Here is a 16432-nt window from a genome sequence, read left to right on the forward strand (position 1 = left end):
AGGTCATAAGAGACATACCTTCGTGAACATAACAAGTAATGACGAAGGATTCATATAAAGCATGAAATATAATATAAGCATCATCATAGAATCATTTCTATTTTATTGACATGGAAAAATAGAAATGATTTTAGATTACAAATGTACCTTCGGTCCTGAGAGAAGATAAAAAGCACAAGCGTGACGCAAAAGCAAATGCCAAGTCAGCGTGAACAGTACGGGGGTACTGTTCACCTATTTATAGGCACGGAATACAACCCATACAAAATTACATACATGCCCTTTACATTTGGTGATAATTCCATAGCAATCTATCGAGGTCTAAATGGCCTTTTCATCTTTAAGTCGGTTCCCTTTTCTGCGAACATGCCGAAGCTTTCCTGCTTCACAGCTTCGGCACTGCCAACCTTCGTATCTTTTGAGGTTCTCCCTCTTTGACATAAGTCCGAAGGTACCTGTTCACACATTACACTCTAGAAACACTGTTAAATCATGTTTTTTGAGGACCTTCGGAAGCCGAAGGCCCCCAACAGGTGTCAATACTAAAGGTTTTCAACTTTATTTGATCCTGCATTATCTAAAGGTGTCAATACCACCAGACGGTTCATTTTAGTGTTTTGGTGACCAAATCGGCGCCAACACTGTTGTTACCGTTGGATGTCTAATTGTGAGCTAAACAGTTCACTGTACCTCTGACATGATTATCTATGGAATTTTAGGTTATTTTGATGGTTGGCGACATTGTGTATGGCTAAGAACTTGACAAACATTGTGTATATGACTTGTGAATTGCTGTCAAACAAGCTGCTTTGTTGTCGAGTTGAATAGCTAAAGTCATCATCTGTAGCTGTACAGCAGTATATGACATTGTGAATGAGGTGGCTCTGTCAAACATTGTGTATACATTCTCACTGTATAGCTTCATTCATCATCGTCGAGTTGTTGTACAGCTTCATTCATCGTCGTCGAGTTGCTGTACAACAGCTTGTTAGTACTATCGAGTACAGATGCTGCAAATGTCTTCATTTCAGGCTGAAACGAACAGGCCTAATTCTGTAGTTTTGTATTGATTCCAGTCCAGATACGGACCTATTATTGACCAGGTTTCAGTTTCAGTGAATCACCTGGATCCACTTTATTTAGCCCAGGAACAGAAACGTGCATGTTTTTAATCCTAAACAAACAAACGAGCCCTAGGTGGATTTAAAATACATAGCAAGTCAAAATCTCTACTAATTTTTTTAATTATATCCAATCCATATGGTGTAGGAATAATTGAACAAGGCTTTATTAATTCCAAACTCACAGCAGTTACCACGGCAATTACCCACCGAGACATACAGGGATATAAGTAAACACCCTTACTTTATTTAACTCATAGTTTATTTAAATGATAACTTAAAAGCAAGTAACCGACTATAAAAAGAATGGTAATCAGAAACGAACCACTCTGGTGGCCTTAGCCATAAACAGTAGAGATTTGGGTAGTTGACAGTTATATGAATCCTTCTTCACATAAGTTCACGAGCATTACTTGTTGCTTTAGGACACAGTACTGGTCACTTTGCTTGCTTGCTCGCTCGTCTCAGCCACACACTCTGTCATGCACGTCACTGTCATCCCTGCAAAAACCATGGAAGATGAGTTCAAAGCTTTCCTTATGGATCAATGGTTTCACGAGAAATTGTATAATTAAGACAAAGGTGATGCAAACTTTTTGAATTTATCCAATAGCCTGTGACAGTTTTGGATGATGCTCAACCGTATAAAAAAACAGCACTTGTGATCCATGTATGAGTTATTGGATAGAAGGAACAACCATATATGGAGGTAAACGGGATGATCCCATATCATTGGGTTGTCAAAAGAAGAGCGAAATGATCCCATGTTCGTCCCGCTATAACAACTATTCTAGAGTAATTGGCCACTGTAGGAGTAAAGCGGGTTGAGTGGCATAATTTATCAACTTTACTCGCATCTATTCCTTTGGGTCATTCGAAGGACAAATTCTTATGGGGACTGCATCGAAATGGAGTTTTCTCAGTCCAACCACTGTAGGAGTGAAGCGGGTTGAGTAGCATAATTTATCAACTTTACTCTCAAAATTAAAATTTTCTTATAGTACTTAGGGAGAGGAGTTACTCTCACTAAAGTCAATTTAGCTAAACGTGGGTGGACAGGTAGTATAAAATGCTGTTTTTGTAATCAGAATGAGACTATCCAACATATTTTTTTTATTGTTACCATATCAGGAATATTTGGAGTATTATTTACCTTGCTTTAAATATAGAGAGACCCATCAATATGAATCATATAATTGAGAATTGGGCTACTAAAAAGGGAATAACACATCGAAAAAAACTACTAATTGGAGTGGCGGCAATGTTTTGGTCTATTTGGTTGTGCCGCAATGATGTGATCTTTAATTTTAAATCAATACCATCAATTTCGCAGGTTCTTTTCAGGAGGACGTATTGGCTCAGACTCTAGAGATTATTGCAGAAACAAGAAGCACACCAAGAGATTCTTGTGGTATGTCAATTCTTAAAGACGTGGCAATGGAGATCTTTGCAAAACATAGATAGAGGTCTAATGCCAGATTAAAGGACGCTTGATTCGAGGACAAGTTCTTTTCAAGAATGTTCTTTTTTTAATGATGCATGTTTTATTAATTTTTAAACTGTAATGCCGTATGTAGGAAACTACAAAAGGCGGGAACATTTTTTGTTTCTATTATAAAAAAAAAACTCCAAATCTAGCACCAATAGCCATATTACATTTTCAGGAAAAAATGTATTGGTTTCAATTTTGGATTTAAAATAGACTAGCTGTAATTTTTTTATAACGTACAGCAGACCACCTTTGAGACTAACTAAATGGTCAAATTTGTCCGGTATTGATAGTGAGATTTTTGGTTTTGGAGTTGCATGGTCAAAATAAAGCTTGGGTTTGTTCAATTGAAAAAAATAATTTTCTCCCTTAGGAATTAGTGAAGATACTTCTACTGCTCTATAAATAATGACAGCATTCTGTAAAGAAACAAATATACAGGCGAACTGAGAGAAACTAGAAGTTTGGATGACCCAGAATAATGCAGGCAACATGTGCAAATATTTCAGGGACGCAAAAAAATGGGTATTCAATAAAAAGAAAAAGTTCAGACGATGAATTGCTAAAGTTTAGGATCGTATATTCCTTTTTCTGATGGAACATGAGGGGTTTGCGCCCCTACTGATTATGTATGTACTACTGTAACAAAAAGTTATGTACAAAAAGAAGGAAGGAAAAAGAGAAGTAAACATATTTCATTGGAAGCTATCTAGCCATTCACTAATTTGGGAAAAAGTATTTCCTCTGAAATTGAATTTAGCAGCAGCCAGAGTTGGGGTTGCATTGTTGAAGATACAGTCATTACAGGTTGGATGGTTGAGGATCTTACTAACTGTTATACATTAAAGAAAAAAAGGTCAATACTGAGATGTTCTCTTGTATAGTCAAATATTTGAATTGAAAATTTCACTTCACTTAGAAGCACAGATGACTTGAGGAAACAGCAGATACACCATCTACACCTCTGGAACACAACAACCATGAAGACTAGATAACGACAGTTTGTTTTTCGTTGTCATGGAACTCCAGACATTTGGACATCGGAACACTTAAAGGAAAGTGGAAGTTAAGTTCAACAGCACGACTAGTGCTAAGATGACCCCCGTGGATCATGGTCATGACTAATATATTGCATCTACTAGTAGCAGTAGAGTTTATTTATCGCTAGAATTGAATTGCTCGTGAAAACAAAACAGGTGAGGGGGAAATTGCAGTAACGCCAACAATAATCTTGCACAGTAACAAGGGGGAAAAGAGATAATCAAGTATGGAACTTACGTACAGATACCATGAATCAAATGATAATGAAATCGATTTGATTCTTTCATACTTTCCTAAAGGTGCATCTCTTATGTACACTCCATCACAACATTATTAAGACATACATACCTTGCATTTCCCTTTTGTTTTTTTTTTCAGTTTGGATGTCGGATGATCCTTCCCAGAACAAGGGTCCTTGCCCTATGGATATGCCGGGTACATCGGTCTGCTTGCTCTCCTAGATCCTCGACACTCTTCATGAAGCTTTCCAGCTTCTTCTTGATCTCCTCCACCCCAAATTTCACCGCCTCCTCATCCCGCTCTGCAAACTCTACGCAGTCTATCATTGAGCTGATTTCCTCCTCCACCCGTTTGATGAGGACTTTGATATTCTCCAAATCCTTGATGGCAATCAATGTGCCAAACTGCATTTCGCTCACCACCCCCTCCTGTCTGTTGACCGCGTCCTGACACCCTTTCAGCAACGAATCAAACCACTTCCCCATGGATCCCAGCGGGACTGCAGCAGCCGCGGCCAATGCCGCAGCGACAGGCGGGGCAGCGATGACCGCGGCAACAATCGAGCAGATGAGCACGGCCGCGAACGTGGTCGCGAAGATGATGCTTGACACCCGGCGCCACGCCTGGATGGTCTTGACCTTCTTGTCGAGCCGGTGCTGGCGCTGCTGCAGCTTCTTCAGCATGTCCAGCTGCTGCTGGTAAACGGCGTCGAAGGTATCGAAGAACTCATCCGTGAAGGGGTTCCCGGCAGTCTTGAACTGGCGCAGCTCGTGTAGCGTGCGCACGTACCGGGCGGAGGGAGCGGCGGCGGCGTCGCTGTCTTTCTCGTCGTCGAAGCGCTGGAGCGGAGTTTTTTGCTATTATGATTCACCCGTCGGACGGCTTCGCTCTCTTGGTATCCCGCAGCGCGCCATCGACAGTTTGGGATGCCCGTGTGCCAGCACTCGCCGCATTGGTACCATTGCCGGTGAAGACTCCATTAACAGCATACGCCGGCTCCTAACAGCGCACGCCGACAGTAAAAAGACATCGCTACCCTCACATTCATTACTCAGCTCCCCGCTCCCCTCGACGTTCGAACAAACCCTAACTTCTCCCTGTTTTTGTCCACCGCCGCCGCCATTGAATGCAGCTTCAGCACTGCAATGGCGTTTCAGGGGAAGAATCGCCAGGTCCTCGAGGTCGATCCGGCGGACGATCCTACAGCTGAGGTGGCCACCGCCTTCGATCGTCTCTCCGTTTCGCCCATCCCCAATCCGTCTGCATCTGCCGCCGTCGTTCAGGTCTGTTCTCCTTACGCCCTCAACAACAGTGGTACCCAGCAGCCTCAGTCGTCGTCCACTCGTGATGCCACCATGGTTCCTTTACCTCCTGCAAGTGTGCTGGTAACAACATCTTTCAACTATATTGGTTCATCTCTGGGATTTTTTGATTGTGTGTAGTAGTAATCGGTTATATAATTTTGTTTTGCAGTCTTACCGGTACCAAGAGGTCCTTAATTGCCTTCACGACGCCATTAACGAGATGCAACAAGTTTCAATGAATTTGAAGTCACTGGCCACTGACCATCTTGTTAGTCAACCTGATTCCGGTGAAGAATTGCTAGTGAACCAATTAATGTGGCGTGTACATGAGCTTGCGCAATCACTTGATAAAGCATCAATTCGTTATCAACTTGTGCACGACAATTCTTCGCCACCCTTGTCGGAGTATTGCTACAACGATGATTCAGATTCAGACCATGAACCTGACTTGATGAGGCATTGGTCACTGGAAGATGTTAGCTGGGAAGAGATTCTGGATCGTCAAATGAAGTAGATTTTCGGGGTTAGTGTTTAGGCACTACATGATGAAGTATGTGTTGGGTTATGATCAAGTATTTGTGTGCTATGATGAATTATGTATGTGTGTGGCTAGACATTAACTTAGTCTGTTGTTATGTAAGGCCTTGGCAGACCTGAGCCATCTATGTATAACTTTGTTGCTGTTATCTATGGAAGACTATGGTATCCTATTGTCTGCATTTTGGCCGAACTGATGGTGTTGTCTGTATTTTTATACTGGTGCCTTTTGGCCGAAATGAAGGTGTTGTCTGCATTTTTAAACAGGGACTGCACCATTTTTAAACATTGTGCCCAGGTTCATACACTGAAGGACATAGTTCATACACTGAAGAACATAGTTCATACACTTGGGCATACACTAAAGAACATAGTTCATACACTTGGGCATACACTAAAGAACATAGTTCATACACTTGGGCATACACTGAAGCGACTCCACTGAACCACATAGTTCATGGAGGCGATGAAGGGCCGATCTCCAAGTCTGCAGTTTTCTTCTTCGGTGTAATCTTGCGTATAACTCTTCTAATAATTCTTGGAGGCGATGAAGGGCCGACCTCCAAGTCTGCACTGGGGATGTAGTCTGAACTGACTGTTTGTTGAATTGACTCAGTCCCAATCACCATATCTGACAGGATGTTTGGTTGGACTAATTCTTTGGGAAACCATTGTTTTGTGGAATTCTTCCTTGGTTTGCGTTTTCTACACAAAAACAATGAAAACATGTTAGTATAAGTAACATATAAAACAGATTACTAAGGTTAAGCTTGTGGCTTGCCTCTTTTTAGTTCCATTTAGGGGGCATTTTGGGCTTGCTTTTCTGTGGCCTAATTGACCACAATTTGGACACTTGATTTTTCCTCTTAGTATCTTCCTTTCAGTGTCATTTTCATTGCTGGAGGGTTTCTTCTTTGCACTTCCACCTTCGAGACAACTTTTAATTCTATTCTTCCTTTGACGACCAACAGGACGTTTCCCTAGTGGTGCACCTACCTCATCTGCTATGGGCACCTTGGGCCACATAGATTTATCACCCAGGGGCTCTAGGATCCTACCATAAGCTTTTTTAAATGACTCCACTGAAAAGTAATCATCAACAAAATATTCCAATCCAACGTCTCGAAACTCATTGTTAATCGCGTATTGCCTCATAGCAAGTCTGAACTCTTTCATATCCTTGTACAAACTGCCAACCTTCATAATAGGATTTGACCTGTCACAAACTAAAATTCGCTCTTCTGGTATAGAATCCCCACAATGTACCACAACTATTTCATCATCAACATCATCGGATCTGCCACGAACATTAAATGCTCTAGATCTACAAGCATCTTGCCTTGCACTTGTTTCGCGATTATCTTCATCCAATAATCCCAACCTGTCATACAACACTAGCTCTGAAGCAACATCCTGTGCTCCTTCTTCTTCCCAATTTTCCTCAACTTGTATGGTGCCCCAATCAATTGCTACATCCTACAACAAATGAAAGGAACAACTACATGCAGTTAGAAAACATGTTCAAATACATCTGAAATCTACAAAACACTGAAGCCACAACTGATATCTACAAAACACTGAAGCCACAAACTTACATCTGAAATAACATCAATTGATGAATTAGCAAAGAAATGATCTGCTGGTGGAGGAAGCAGCCTGAGCATAGAAGCATCGGCTCGGATCTCATGGTGCTCGGCTGCGCTACCGAGTGCTCCTGCTGGACCAGAGTGAATGGATGTCGACGAGGGGGGTGCGAATGAGTCTTCATCCATGGAGGCACGGCGACTACTAAGCCTCTTCCTCCTCTCGCGACCGGCGAGTCTAGCCCCTCATCCGCTCCTCAATGTCGGTCACCGAACGGTGAGGAGGAAACTGGAGCGGGGCGCGAGGCGCAGAGTCACGGGCGAGAAGAGGACGAAGACAGGGGTAAATTAGTCCGATGGAGCACAGTTCAAATGGGCCCGCACTGTTAGGAGCCGGCGTACACTGTTAATGGAGTCTTCACCGGCAATGGTACCAATGCGGCGAGTGCTGGCACACGAGCATCCCAAACTGGGGATAGAGCGCTGCGGGATACCAAGAGAGCGAAGCCGTCCGACGGGAGGATCATAATCCCAAAAAACTCGCTGGAGCGCGATGCGGAGGGGCAGCTGGGAGTCGCGGGCACGCTTGAGGCACTTTTCGAGTGCGGTACAGAAATCGAGGGTCTGTAGGCTGCTCTCCAAGTAGTCCTTGACGAGGTCGAACAGCTCGGGGCTCTTCCAGATGTCCTCTTTGCAGTCGAGGATGGTGCGCACCACCTCCTGGTTCATGTCGAGGAGGCAGCCGGTGACCTCGCGAAGCGAGTCCAGCGACATCGACCGCACCTCAACGCCCACTGCCAGCGTCGAGATGGCGCGCCTGGTGCGCCGCTGCAGCGTCGTGTCGAACGTGCGCAGCTCCGGATCCGACCGGCACGCTGCCTCGTATGCGCTCAGCTCTTCCGCTGCCGCCGGCAGCGCCGGCTCCGACGGCCCCGGACGCTTACTGCTGCTCCCGCTGCTGCTACTACTGTTCCCCATTGCCCAAATCAGGGACAAAAAAGAAGATTTCCCCCTTCGGAATGATGAGATCAAGAAACGATGTATTTAGAGCCAAATCAAGAGGCGCCTTCGCAACTAGGGCGGATCAAACCACCACGAGCAGCGCTCCCCTCCCACGCGCGTGGATATCTCTACTCCTATTAAGAACGTAAGGAGGGCGTCCACAGCCCCTCGTGCCCCCGCCGCCTCCTCCCCCGCGCGACCCCTCCCGATCCGCTGCACCCGCGAATCCATCCCATACCTCCCATCCCTGCCCCCCGCGGGTCCCGCGCCGCCATCGTCTACCTCCGAGGATCCCGCGCGCGCCTAGCCGCCATGCCGCTCCCGATCCCTTGCACCCGCCATCCCCTACCTCCCGCCCCTGCACCCCGCGGGTCCCGCGCGTGCCCAGCCGTGAATCAGCCGCCGCGCCTCCCGCAGAACCCGCCTCCACCCGCGAATCCAGCGCCGCGCCTGAGGAACAACCGCAGAGAAACCCCCGTGCGTCGTGCCCTCGCGAACCCCACCCCAGCCGCAAACGCCACAGACACCTGTACGCACGCGCGCGATTCGCCCCAATCTACAACAAGAAGGGCGGCGGGCTGGAGAAGGCGCCGGCGGCGACCACAAGCCTGTGTTCGCCACGGTGGCGGTGAGCTCCCCGCCGGAGCAGAAGCCGTTCGTGGCGGCGGGCGGGCTACCCCCGGCGTTCCCGGAGCTGGCGGCGTACTACGACCGGCCGTCGGACTCGATGCCGCGGCTGCACGCGGACTACTCCAGCTGCTCGGAGCAGGTGCTGTCCCCGAAGCAGCTGGCGTGCGACCGGGAGGTGCAGAGCCAGCCCAAGATCAGCAAATGGGAGCGGACCTTCGCCTCCGATCCCGTGAACCCCGCGGGCTCCATGCTCGACCCCGTCAGCGTACTCCCCAGTACATGAGGATGTCCTGCAGCAGCGGGTCGCCCTCCACGCCCCGCAGCCTATGCCCGTGCACCCCCGCCCTACCCGTCGCACCCCCCATACCCGTGTCCCCCAGCTCCGCCTCGCGCCGAACTTCGCCGGCTCCCGTCCCCTCGCCTGCCACGAGAGGCCCCAAAATAGATCTCTTCTTCCGACAATGGGAAGAGCGAGGGCGACGTGGTGGTCTCGACTTCCTGTGCAGGGAGGGATCTCTGGGAGTGGGCATCCCTGGTGTCGCCCTTCTTCGCCCGTTGTTGACAACGGACACGCTGGAGCGACAGAGCTGCGGTATCAGGACGTGGAGGTGGACACGAGGCGGTGCGAGCGCCGGCATTGCGAGCCTGCGAGGCACTGGTGCCACGTGCGCGCTGCGGGAGAAGGAGGCGGAGCTAGAGGCGGCCCGAGCCCGACTGCATGTTGTGGAGCTAGAGGAGTGGCTGTAGCTGGCAGCCTCCAATACGCAAGCGTGGTGCGGCCTAGCGCGAAGCAACGAGGCCACCGCACGCGCCATGCTCGACACCCTGCTGTAGTATGATAAAATTGTTGTGAAATAGTTTGGAGCATGATATCCATGATTTAGATGATAGTGCTGATGAAGGAGCAATTATCTCCACTGAGAAAACATCAAGCTTCAATACTCCAGCCAACATTTCGAATGCAAAGCTCTATCCACAGTTTTGCATCTACTTCAATTTAGGAATTTGTTTTTTTCTGTACGTGTTTCAAGTTGTAGCTCTGGTGGTCAGTAGGTAAGCTGATTTGGAGTAACTTGTTATACTGTCGTATAAGGTATAACTCCAGCATCCGGATGGAGCTAGAGCAGTCGTCGCCAGCCAGGACACATGGAGGTATGTCTTTCTTCTGCTATGTTCTGCTCCCTGAATTGAATCGAATTGAGCTCTAGGGTTTCTAATGGAAAGATGTTGAGCCATGAAAATACGTTGTTCAGGCTGTCTATTTTTTCATTATTGTTGAGCCATGTAAATAGCTCTAACAAATTCATTGTTGTCTGTTCTTGATGATTGAATTTGCCTGTCTTAGAAAAATTCAATCATTCTTTGCAGGTATGATTACTCTGGTTATGGGCAGTCATCAGGCAATGTATTTATCTGTACTTTCTGAAACTAATGCTCTTACCCTATCACCTTCAGTCGTGGGGCGCCTCACAACATTATCCTTTCTTGTTATCAAAGAGGCATTGAAACTGATTTATGGTCCAGTGGATTTGATTCAGGGGATTTTTAGCAGTTAACCCTTTTTAGGAATCACAGTGCTGACACAACCTTTCTCTAGAAATCCATCTTCAACCAAGTGAAGCTAATACCTTCGCTAACATAGAGGCTACATACAAGTGCCTTGTGGATGTTTATGGAACCAGGGAAGAAGACATTGTTCTGTATGGCCAGTCTGTTGGTAGCGGACCAACCCTTAATCTAGCTGTTTGTTTCAATCGCGTAAGAGATGTGGTTCTGCACAGTCCAATGCTATATGGATTGCGTGTCATGTATTCTGTGAATAAAACATATTGGTTTGACATATACAATGTTTGCCTCTCTGACGCAAGTATTAGCATAAATAGTTAGCATCTCGTATATGCTAACACTTGTTTGATCCGCAAAACATCGACAAAATCACTCATGTTAAGTGCCCAGTTTTCAGCTTTCACGGTGGTAACGCTTGTGTACGCCGGAGTTGCTGTCTCAGGGTTCCTGATGTTCGGCGAGTCCACCATGTCACAGTTCACTCTCAACTTGCCACAGCAGTACATCCCATCCAAGATTGCCATTTGTTTGACGGTGCGAGGGAAAACCACACTTTACCGTTCTACCATCGCGTTCAGAATGAAGACGACGAGATGCTAATTGCATTGCTTGTTTTGTTTTTGTTTTGTTTTTTGCATTTTTTTCTTTCTGGTTCTAGGTTGTGAATCCTTACACAAAGTATGCACTGACGATGACGTCGGTCGCATTGTCGATAGAGGAAGCCCTACCAAAGAAGATGCAGAGTTACCTGGTCGGAATGCTCGTTAGGACATTCCTCGTCCTCTCAACCGTTGCGGTGGCTCTGTTTTTCCCTTACTTTGGTGAGTAGTAGTAGTAGTCTTTCTCGGTTTAACTGAATGATCCTCCCCCCCATTTTCAAATTTTAAGATGTTTTCAAATTTCTCAGCCCTGGTGATGGCGCTGCTTGGATCCGTGTTCACAATGCTCGTGGTAGGTTCTGGAGAACATTTCACCTACACTTCTGCGGTGGATTTCTCTACTTTGGCCAGTTGAAACAAGTTGATAAAAAATGTGCTTGATGATGATTTATACAGGCCTTGATACTCCCATGCGCATGCTACCTCTCCATCAAGAAGGGCGCAGTGCCCTTGTGGGAGGTAACCACCAACTAGAAACGCGCGCACCAACAAATACAGGATTGGAACCTGAGTATCTATGGTCATTTTCTTTGCAGATCATCCTGGGCGTGTCGCTGTCGAGGGACCTGATGGCGGTGGCGGGCGACGCGCTCAAGACGAACATAAGGACGCTGGGCCCGCTGGTGCTGCCGTTGTCGGAGTAGCTGCTGTTCATGGCGACACTGGTCGCCAAGAAGCTGCTCACAATGAAGAAGGTGAAGCCGTACATCCCGGACTTCAAACTGGCGTTCAAGCACTTCTGCATCCACGCCAGCGGCCGCGCCGTGCTGGACGAGCTGGAGAGCAACCTGGCGCTCACGGACTGGCACATGGAGCCGTCGCGGATGACGCTTCACCGGTTCGGGAACACGTCCAGCAGCTCGCTCTGGTACAAGCTGGCCTACAACGAGGCCGAGGGGAGCATCCGGCGCTGCCACTGGGTGTGGCAGATCGCGTTCGAGTCAGGGTTCAAGTGCAACAGCGCCGTGTGGAGGGCGCTCCGGTCGGTGAACCCGGCAGAGGAGACGAACCCATGGATGGACGAGATCGACAGGTTTCCCGTGGATGTTCCCAAGGTCTCTAAGGTTTCAAGCGACTGAAATGCATTGCTTGCGTGAATGATGGAGCTTGCAATTGTTTGATAGAAGATCTGGTTGGAATTTTTCATAGTTCATTACTATATAGTTGTAGGAGATAGGAAAGGCGATCGACTTCTCTAAGCTTGAATTATACATCTGTTCATGTTGTTTCTGTATGGCACTCGCTCCTGGCCTATCTATATAGTTGACTGCTCGGTGTTCTGACAGTTCTACTATCTCACTATCTGTCGATGGCTCGGCTGATGTTGATCACTGTTCTTCCACAAATGAACCATCTGAACGATTTGTTGGCCCTTCAGCAATTAGGGAATATATATGTGATTAAATTAGCAATTTAGAAACTCATTTGATGCAAGGAAAAGTAAGCACTTGAGATCAGAAATTTTCCTCCCAAGTCAACAAGTACCCTCTGTTCTACCTCACCTATCTTGATAAGCAAAGGCCAGAACTGAGTAAATTAGCAACTAATTTGACCTTGCCCTATAGCTCTCAGCTAATGCAACTTGCTATCTGTCGAATATGATATATGCACACATTATTTCTGCTAGATGGTGAGTCATATGCTTCTCTTCCTCGGATCTGATCTATTTTTTCTGCTACGTCCACTATCTTCTGTTCGGAGTGGATTCTTGCCTTTTCTTTTTCATAGCAGTACTTGTTTTTCCCCCTTTTGGTTTGCAGTCTGCTCACACACCAGCTTGTTGTGTTTGTCTCTGGGTGTTCTCTAATGCTCAGCAGCTCATCGTTTCGTCTCTGAATATCCTAAAACCGCATGATTAGGCAAGGTGTTAACTTAAAACTGAACTAGAAATTAATGTAGTGACACCGTGTGCACCAGCTCGTACTTGGCCCGCCGCCGGTCGGACCACCGGTTCGAGAGCAGCACCACGGCGCCGCCCATTCGGAACAGGCAGTTGGACACTAGCTTGGAGGAGATTTTTGCCAATGGCGCACAACCGGGCCTACGAGCAGCAGAAAAGAGAGGGAGAAGGAGAGAGCGGGCGGCTGGCAGAAAAGCTCACGGCGAGCTGACGGACGACCACTAAGTCGGACGGAGGAGGCTTATTGGTTATCTGCAGCGGCTAATCAAGTTTTTGAGTCCATTTCGTCGACTCCACGTCCGGTGTATTTCCATATCGTCGAATCCCTCGGAAACGCCTCCGTTTCGACGAAGTCGAACGCGCGGTGTTTTATGATGGCAAAAATCTCCTCAGTCACACAACAGCAAGCAGGTCACTACGTGGAAGCAATACAAACATGAATAAATCTCGGCTGAACTCAATCTTGAACGACAATTTGTTGACTTGGTCCATTCCTCCTACCAACCAGGAGAAGCGCCCGCGGATCTGCTTCAGCGTCATCACAGGCTACTCTCTCACCATCCTTTGCATGCATCAAGGTGACGCGTGGTGATATAAATCATGGGATCCTAGAATATCGTGTATGTTATTATTGGTAGTTTGAATAATTATTAGTGAACCAGGGTCACTGACATTAAATTTCTTGTTAAATCTTATATAATGAACTATCTTTTTATGGAATCAATGTGCTTTATTGAGATGTTATTAATATTCACTACATATTTATCATTGTTTATTTTTATGACAAAGCACAAGATGTTTTTGCACTAACAAAATTATAGAATAACAATTAGCGTTTTTGCATAGCAATATATTTTATCATATTGATTCCGTGTTGAGTGTTACTGCATTCATTATCATAGGCTCAAGTAACATGTTTCTCTTTGGTTTTGGTGCCACACAATAAAACAGACTTGTTGCCATTTTTATTTCGGAAGGTGTATGATGTTTCAAAAGAAAAGTAAAAATTGTAGGGCTTCAAAATTGTACAATTTTTTAGCGTATAAGAAACAAAGATTTAGTTTTTTTTGCACCTCTCGTTATCCTAATAATTTTCGCTCAAATGCTCCTAATGTCCGACTACGTAGTTCTCCTTGCTCATTTTGATTATACTGAAAGCAACATGTAAATAGAGCTTCCAAACTTTCATGTGATATGCAAGTATGAATAATTGAAAGATTAACGTGTGCCTGATTGGATGCCGTCGCATCGCACGGGCATCGTACTAGTTCAAATAGAGGCGTCGGTGGGGATCCAATCCAACTGTGGTGGTTGGTTTATTCCAAGGCAAACGCGTTACAGTATTTGGCACATTAGCGGCCGTCGGCCGATATTTCTATTTTTTTGTACCGGTGAAAAGTTATGCTATTTAGTCAGATATATTCTAATATTTATAAATTTGAGAAGAGTGGGAATAAACTCCGTATCCCGCTATTTAAAACACTGAGTTAGTAGATGTCTGACTTACACAAAATAACTTTATTTCTGGGGTTTTCCTTTGAAAAACAGTTTTTAGTAGAGCTGAAGGCATTCATTTGACAGAACGAATTATCTTAGAGTCCTAGTATCAAAGTGACAGCGCAAGCGAAGCTACTATTTATAGCTTCTTCTTTGTAGTATAAAAATGGTTCTGACTTTTATGGGTATGTTTGTTGTGGTTGCATGATTAGTTACACATTATAAGGCTATCTTATCTGGTTGTAAGACGAAACATAGGGGATAAAAACATATATATGACTTTGAGCGCGCTTGTTGTCGGGGACCATAATTAGGAGTACCCTCTCGACTCCTAATTCTCAGCTGGTAACCCCCATCAGCATAAAGCTGCAAAGGTCTGATGGGTGCGATTAAGTCAGAGATCAGTCCATTCGAGCGACTCGATCATGCCTCGCCCGAGCCTAGCCTCGGATAAGGGTAGCTGACCCCGGAGGATTTCCGTCTCGCCCGAGGCCCCCCTCCAACGGCGGACACATCTCCGGCTCGCCCGAGGCCCTGCCTTCGCTAAGAAGCAACCCTGACCAAATCGCCGCACCGACCGACCGAATCGCAGGAGCATTTAACGCAAAGGAGGCCTGACACCTTTATCCTGACGCACGCCCCCCGGCAGAGCCGAAGTGACCGCCGTCACTTCACCGCTCCACTGACCGGCCTGACAGAAGGACAGCGCCGCCTGCGCCGCTCCGACTGCAGTGCCCCTTGACAGAATGAGTCTGACAGGCAGTCAGGCCCTGCCAAAGGCACCATAGGAAGCTCCGCTCCGCCCGACCCAGGGCTCGGACTCGGGCTAGGTCCCGGAAGATGGCGAACTCCGCTCCGCCCGACCCAGGGCTCGGACTCGGGCTAAGTCCCGGAAGACGACGAACTCCGCTCCGCCCGACCCAGGGCTCGGACTCGGGCTAAGTCCCGGAAGACGGCGAACTCCGCTCCGCCCGACCCAGGGCTCGGACTCGGGCTAAGTCCCGGAAGACGACGAACTCCGCCCCCCCCCCCCCCCCCCCCGACCCTAGGGCTCGGACTCGGGCTCAGGCCCAGAAGACGACGAACTCCGCTCCGCCCGACCCAGGGCTCGGACTCGGGCTCAGCCCCAGAAGACGACGAACTCCGCTTCGCCCGACCCCAGGGCTCGGACTCCGCCCTGGCCTCTGCCGAACGTTCTCCGCCTCGCCCGACCCAGGGGCTCGGACTCGGCCTCGGCCATGGAAGACAGACTCGACCTCGGCTTCGGAGGAACCTCCACGTCGCCCAACCTAGGGCGCAGGCCAGCCACGTCAACAGGAAGCGCCATCATCACCCTACCCCGAGCTGACTCGGGCCGCAGAGAACAAGACCGGTGTCCCATCTGGCTAGCTCCGCCAGATAGGCAATGATGGCGCCCCGCATGCTCTGTGACGACGGCGGCTCTCAGCTCTCTTACGGAAGCAGGAGGACGTCAGCAAGGACTCAACCGCTCCGACAGCTGTCCCTCCGCCAGGCTCCGTCGCTCCTCCGACGGCCACGACATCACACCAGCTGGGTGCCAAAATCTCTCCGGCTGCCACATTGGCATGTACTTAGGGCGCTAGCTCTCCCCCGCTAGACATGTAGCACTCTGCTACACCCCCATTGTACACCTGGATCCTCTCCTTACGCCTATAAAAGGAAGAACCAGGGCCCTCTTAGAGAGGGTTGGCCGCGCGGGGACGAGGACGGGACAGGCGCTCTCTTGGGGCCGCTCGCTTCCCTCTCCCGCGTGGACGCTTGTAACCCCCTACTGCAAGCGCACCCGACCTGGGCGTTGGACGAACACGAAGGCCGCGGGATTCCCACCTCTCTCACGCCGGT

At 47.7% G+C, this 16432-nt stretch overlaps 3 protein-coding genes and 1 pseudogene across 4 annotated transcripts; 3 read left to right on the forward strand and 1 right to left on the reverse strand.

Annotated features, from left to right (window-relative positions):
* Nucleotides 1-84: 84 nt before the first annotated feature.
* LOC103639472 (UPF0496 protein 1) lies at nt 85-8412 on the reverse strand. 2 transcript variants are annotated; one of them, XR_004852855.1, is made up of 3 exons: nt 4000-4750; nt 1447-1622; nt 85-973 (listed from the first exon to the last, which is right to left on the reverse strand). XR_004852855.1 is itself a non-coding variant. In XM_020544014.3 (3 exons), the coding sequence occupies exons 1-2, from the start codon at nt 8291-8293 to the stop codon at nt 4026-4028; spliced, it is 1143 nt and encodes a 380-aa protein (XP_020399603.1). In that variant the 5' UTR covers nt 8294-8412; the 3' UTR covers nt 1265-1622; nt 4000-4025. The 2 variants fall into 2 exon arrangements, 1 of the variants encoding a protein (XP_020399603.1); XM_020544014.3 differs by lacking the exon at nt 85-973 and adding an exon at nt 7856-8412 and having other exon boundaries at nt 1265-1622; nt 4000-4730.
* Nucleotides 4875-5905, forward strand: LOC103639471 (uncharacterized). The gene is made up of 2 exons (XM_008662221.3): nt 4875-5276; nt 5365-5905. The coding sequence occupies exons 1-2, from the start codon at nt 5037-5039 to the stop codon at nt 5707-5709; spliced, it is 585 nt and encodes a 194-aa protein (XP_008660443.1). The 5' UTR covers nt 4875-5036; the 3' UTR covers nt 5710-5905.
* Nucleotides 8413-10059: 1647 nt separating the features above from the next.
* LOC103639473 (amino acid transporter AVT1C-like) lies at nt 10060-11655 on the forward strand. The gene is made up of 5 exons (XM_020544801.1): nt 10060-10099; nt 10911-11047; nt 11172-11334; nt 11421-11464; nt 11569-11655. The coding sequence occupies exons 1-5, from the start codon at nt 10060-10062 to the stop codon at nt 11644-11646; spliced, it is 462 nt and encodes a 153-aa protein (XP_020400390.1). The 3' UTR covers nt 11647-11655.
* Nucleotides 11656-11720: 65 nt separating this feature from the next.
* LOC109939264 (3-ketoacyl-CoA synthase 11-like) lies at nt 11721-12398 on the forward strand (annotated as a pseudogene).
* Nucleotides 12399-16432: the final 4034 nt, after the last annotated feature.

The sequence above is a fragment of the Zea mays genome, chromosome 9 (assembly GCF_902167145.1).
Source record: "Zea mays cultivar B73 chromosome 9, Zm-B73-REFERENCE-NAM-5.0, whole genome shotgun sequence".
In the NCBI taxonomy this organism is placed as follows: Eukaryota; Viridiplantae; Streptophyta; class Magnoliopsida; order Poales; family Poaceae; genus Zea; species Zea mays.

What these genes read in the sequence shown, in the direction of transcription:
- LOC103639471 (XM_008662221.3), top strand. Translation starts at nt 5,037, where the DNA reads ATGGCGTTTCAGGGGAAGAATCGCCAGGTCCTCGAGGTCGATCCGGCG. An exon ending in TACCTCCTGCAAGTGTGCTG is followed by an intron (nt 5,277 to 5,364) that starts GTAACAACATCT and finishes TTTGTTTTGCAG; the next exon opens with TCTTACCGGTACCAAGAGGT.
- LOC103639472 (XM_020544014.3), bottom strand. Translation starts at nt 8,293, where the DNA reads ATGGGGAACAGTAGTAGCAGCAGCGGGAGCAGCAGTAAGCGTCCGGGG. An exon ending in TCCGCATCGCGCTCCAGCGA is followed by an intron (nt 4,731 to 7,855) that starts GTTTTTTGGGAT and finishes ACTCCGCTCCAG; the next exon opens with CGCTTCGACGACGAGAAAGA.
- LOC103639473 (XM_020544801.1), top strand. Translation starts at nt 10,060, where the DNA reads ATGGAGCTAGAGCAGTCGTCGCCAGCCAGGACACATGGAG. An exon ending in AGATTGCCATTTGTTTGACG is followed by an intron (nt 11,048 to 11,171) that starts GTGCGAGGGAAA and finishes TTCTGGTTCTAG; the next exon opens with GTTGTGAATCCTTACACAAA. An exon ending in CCGTGTTCACAATGCTCGTG is followed by an intron (nt 11,465 to 11,568) that starts GTAGGTTCTGGA and finishes TGATTTATACAG; the next exon opens with GCCTTGATACTCCCATGCGC.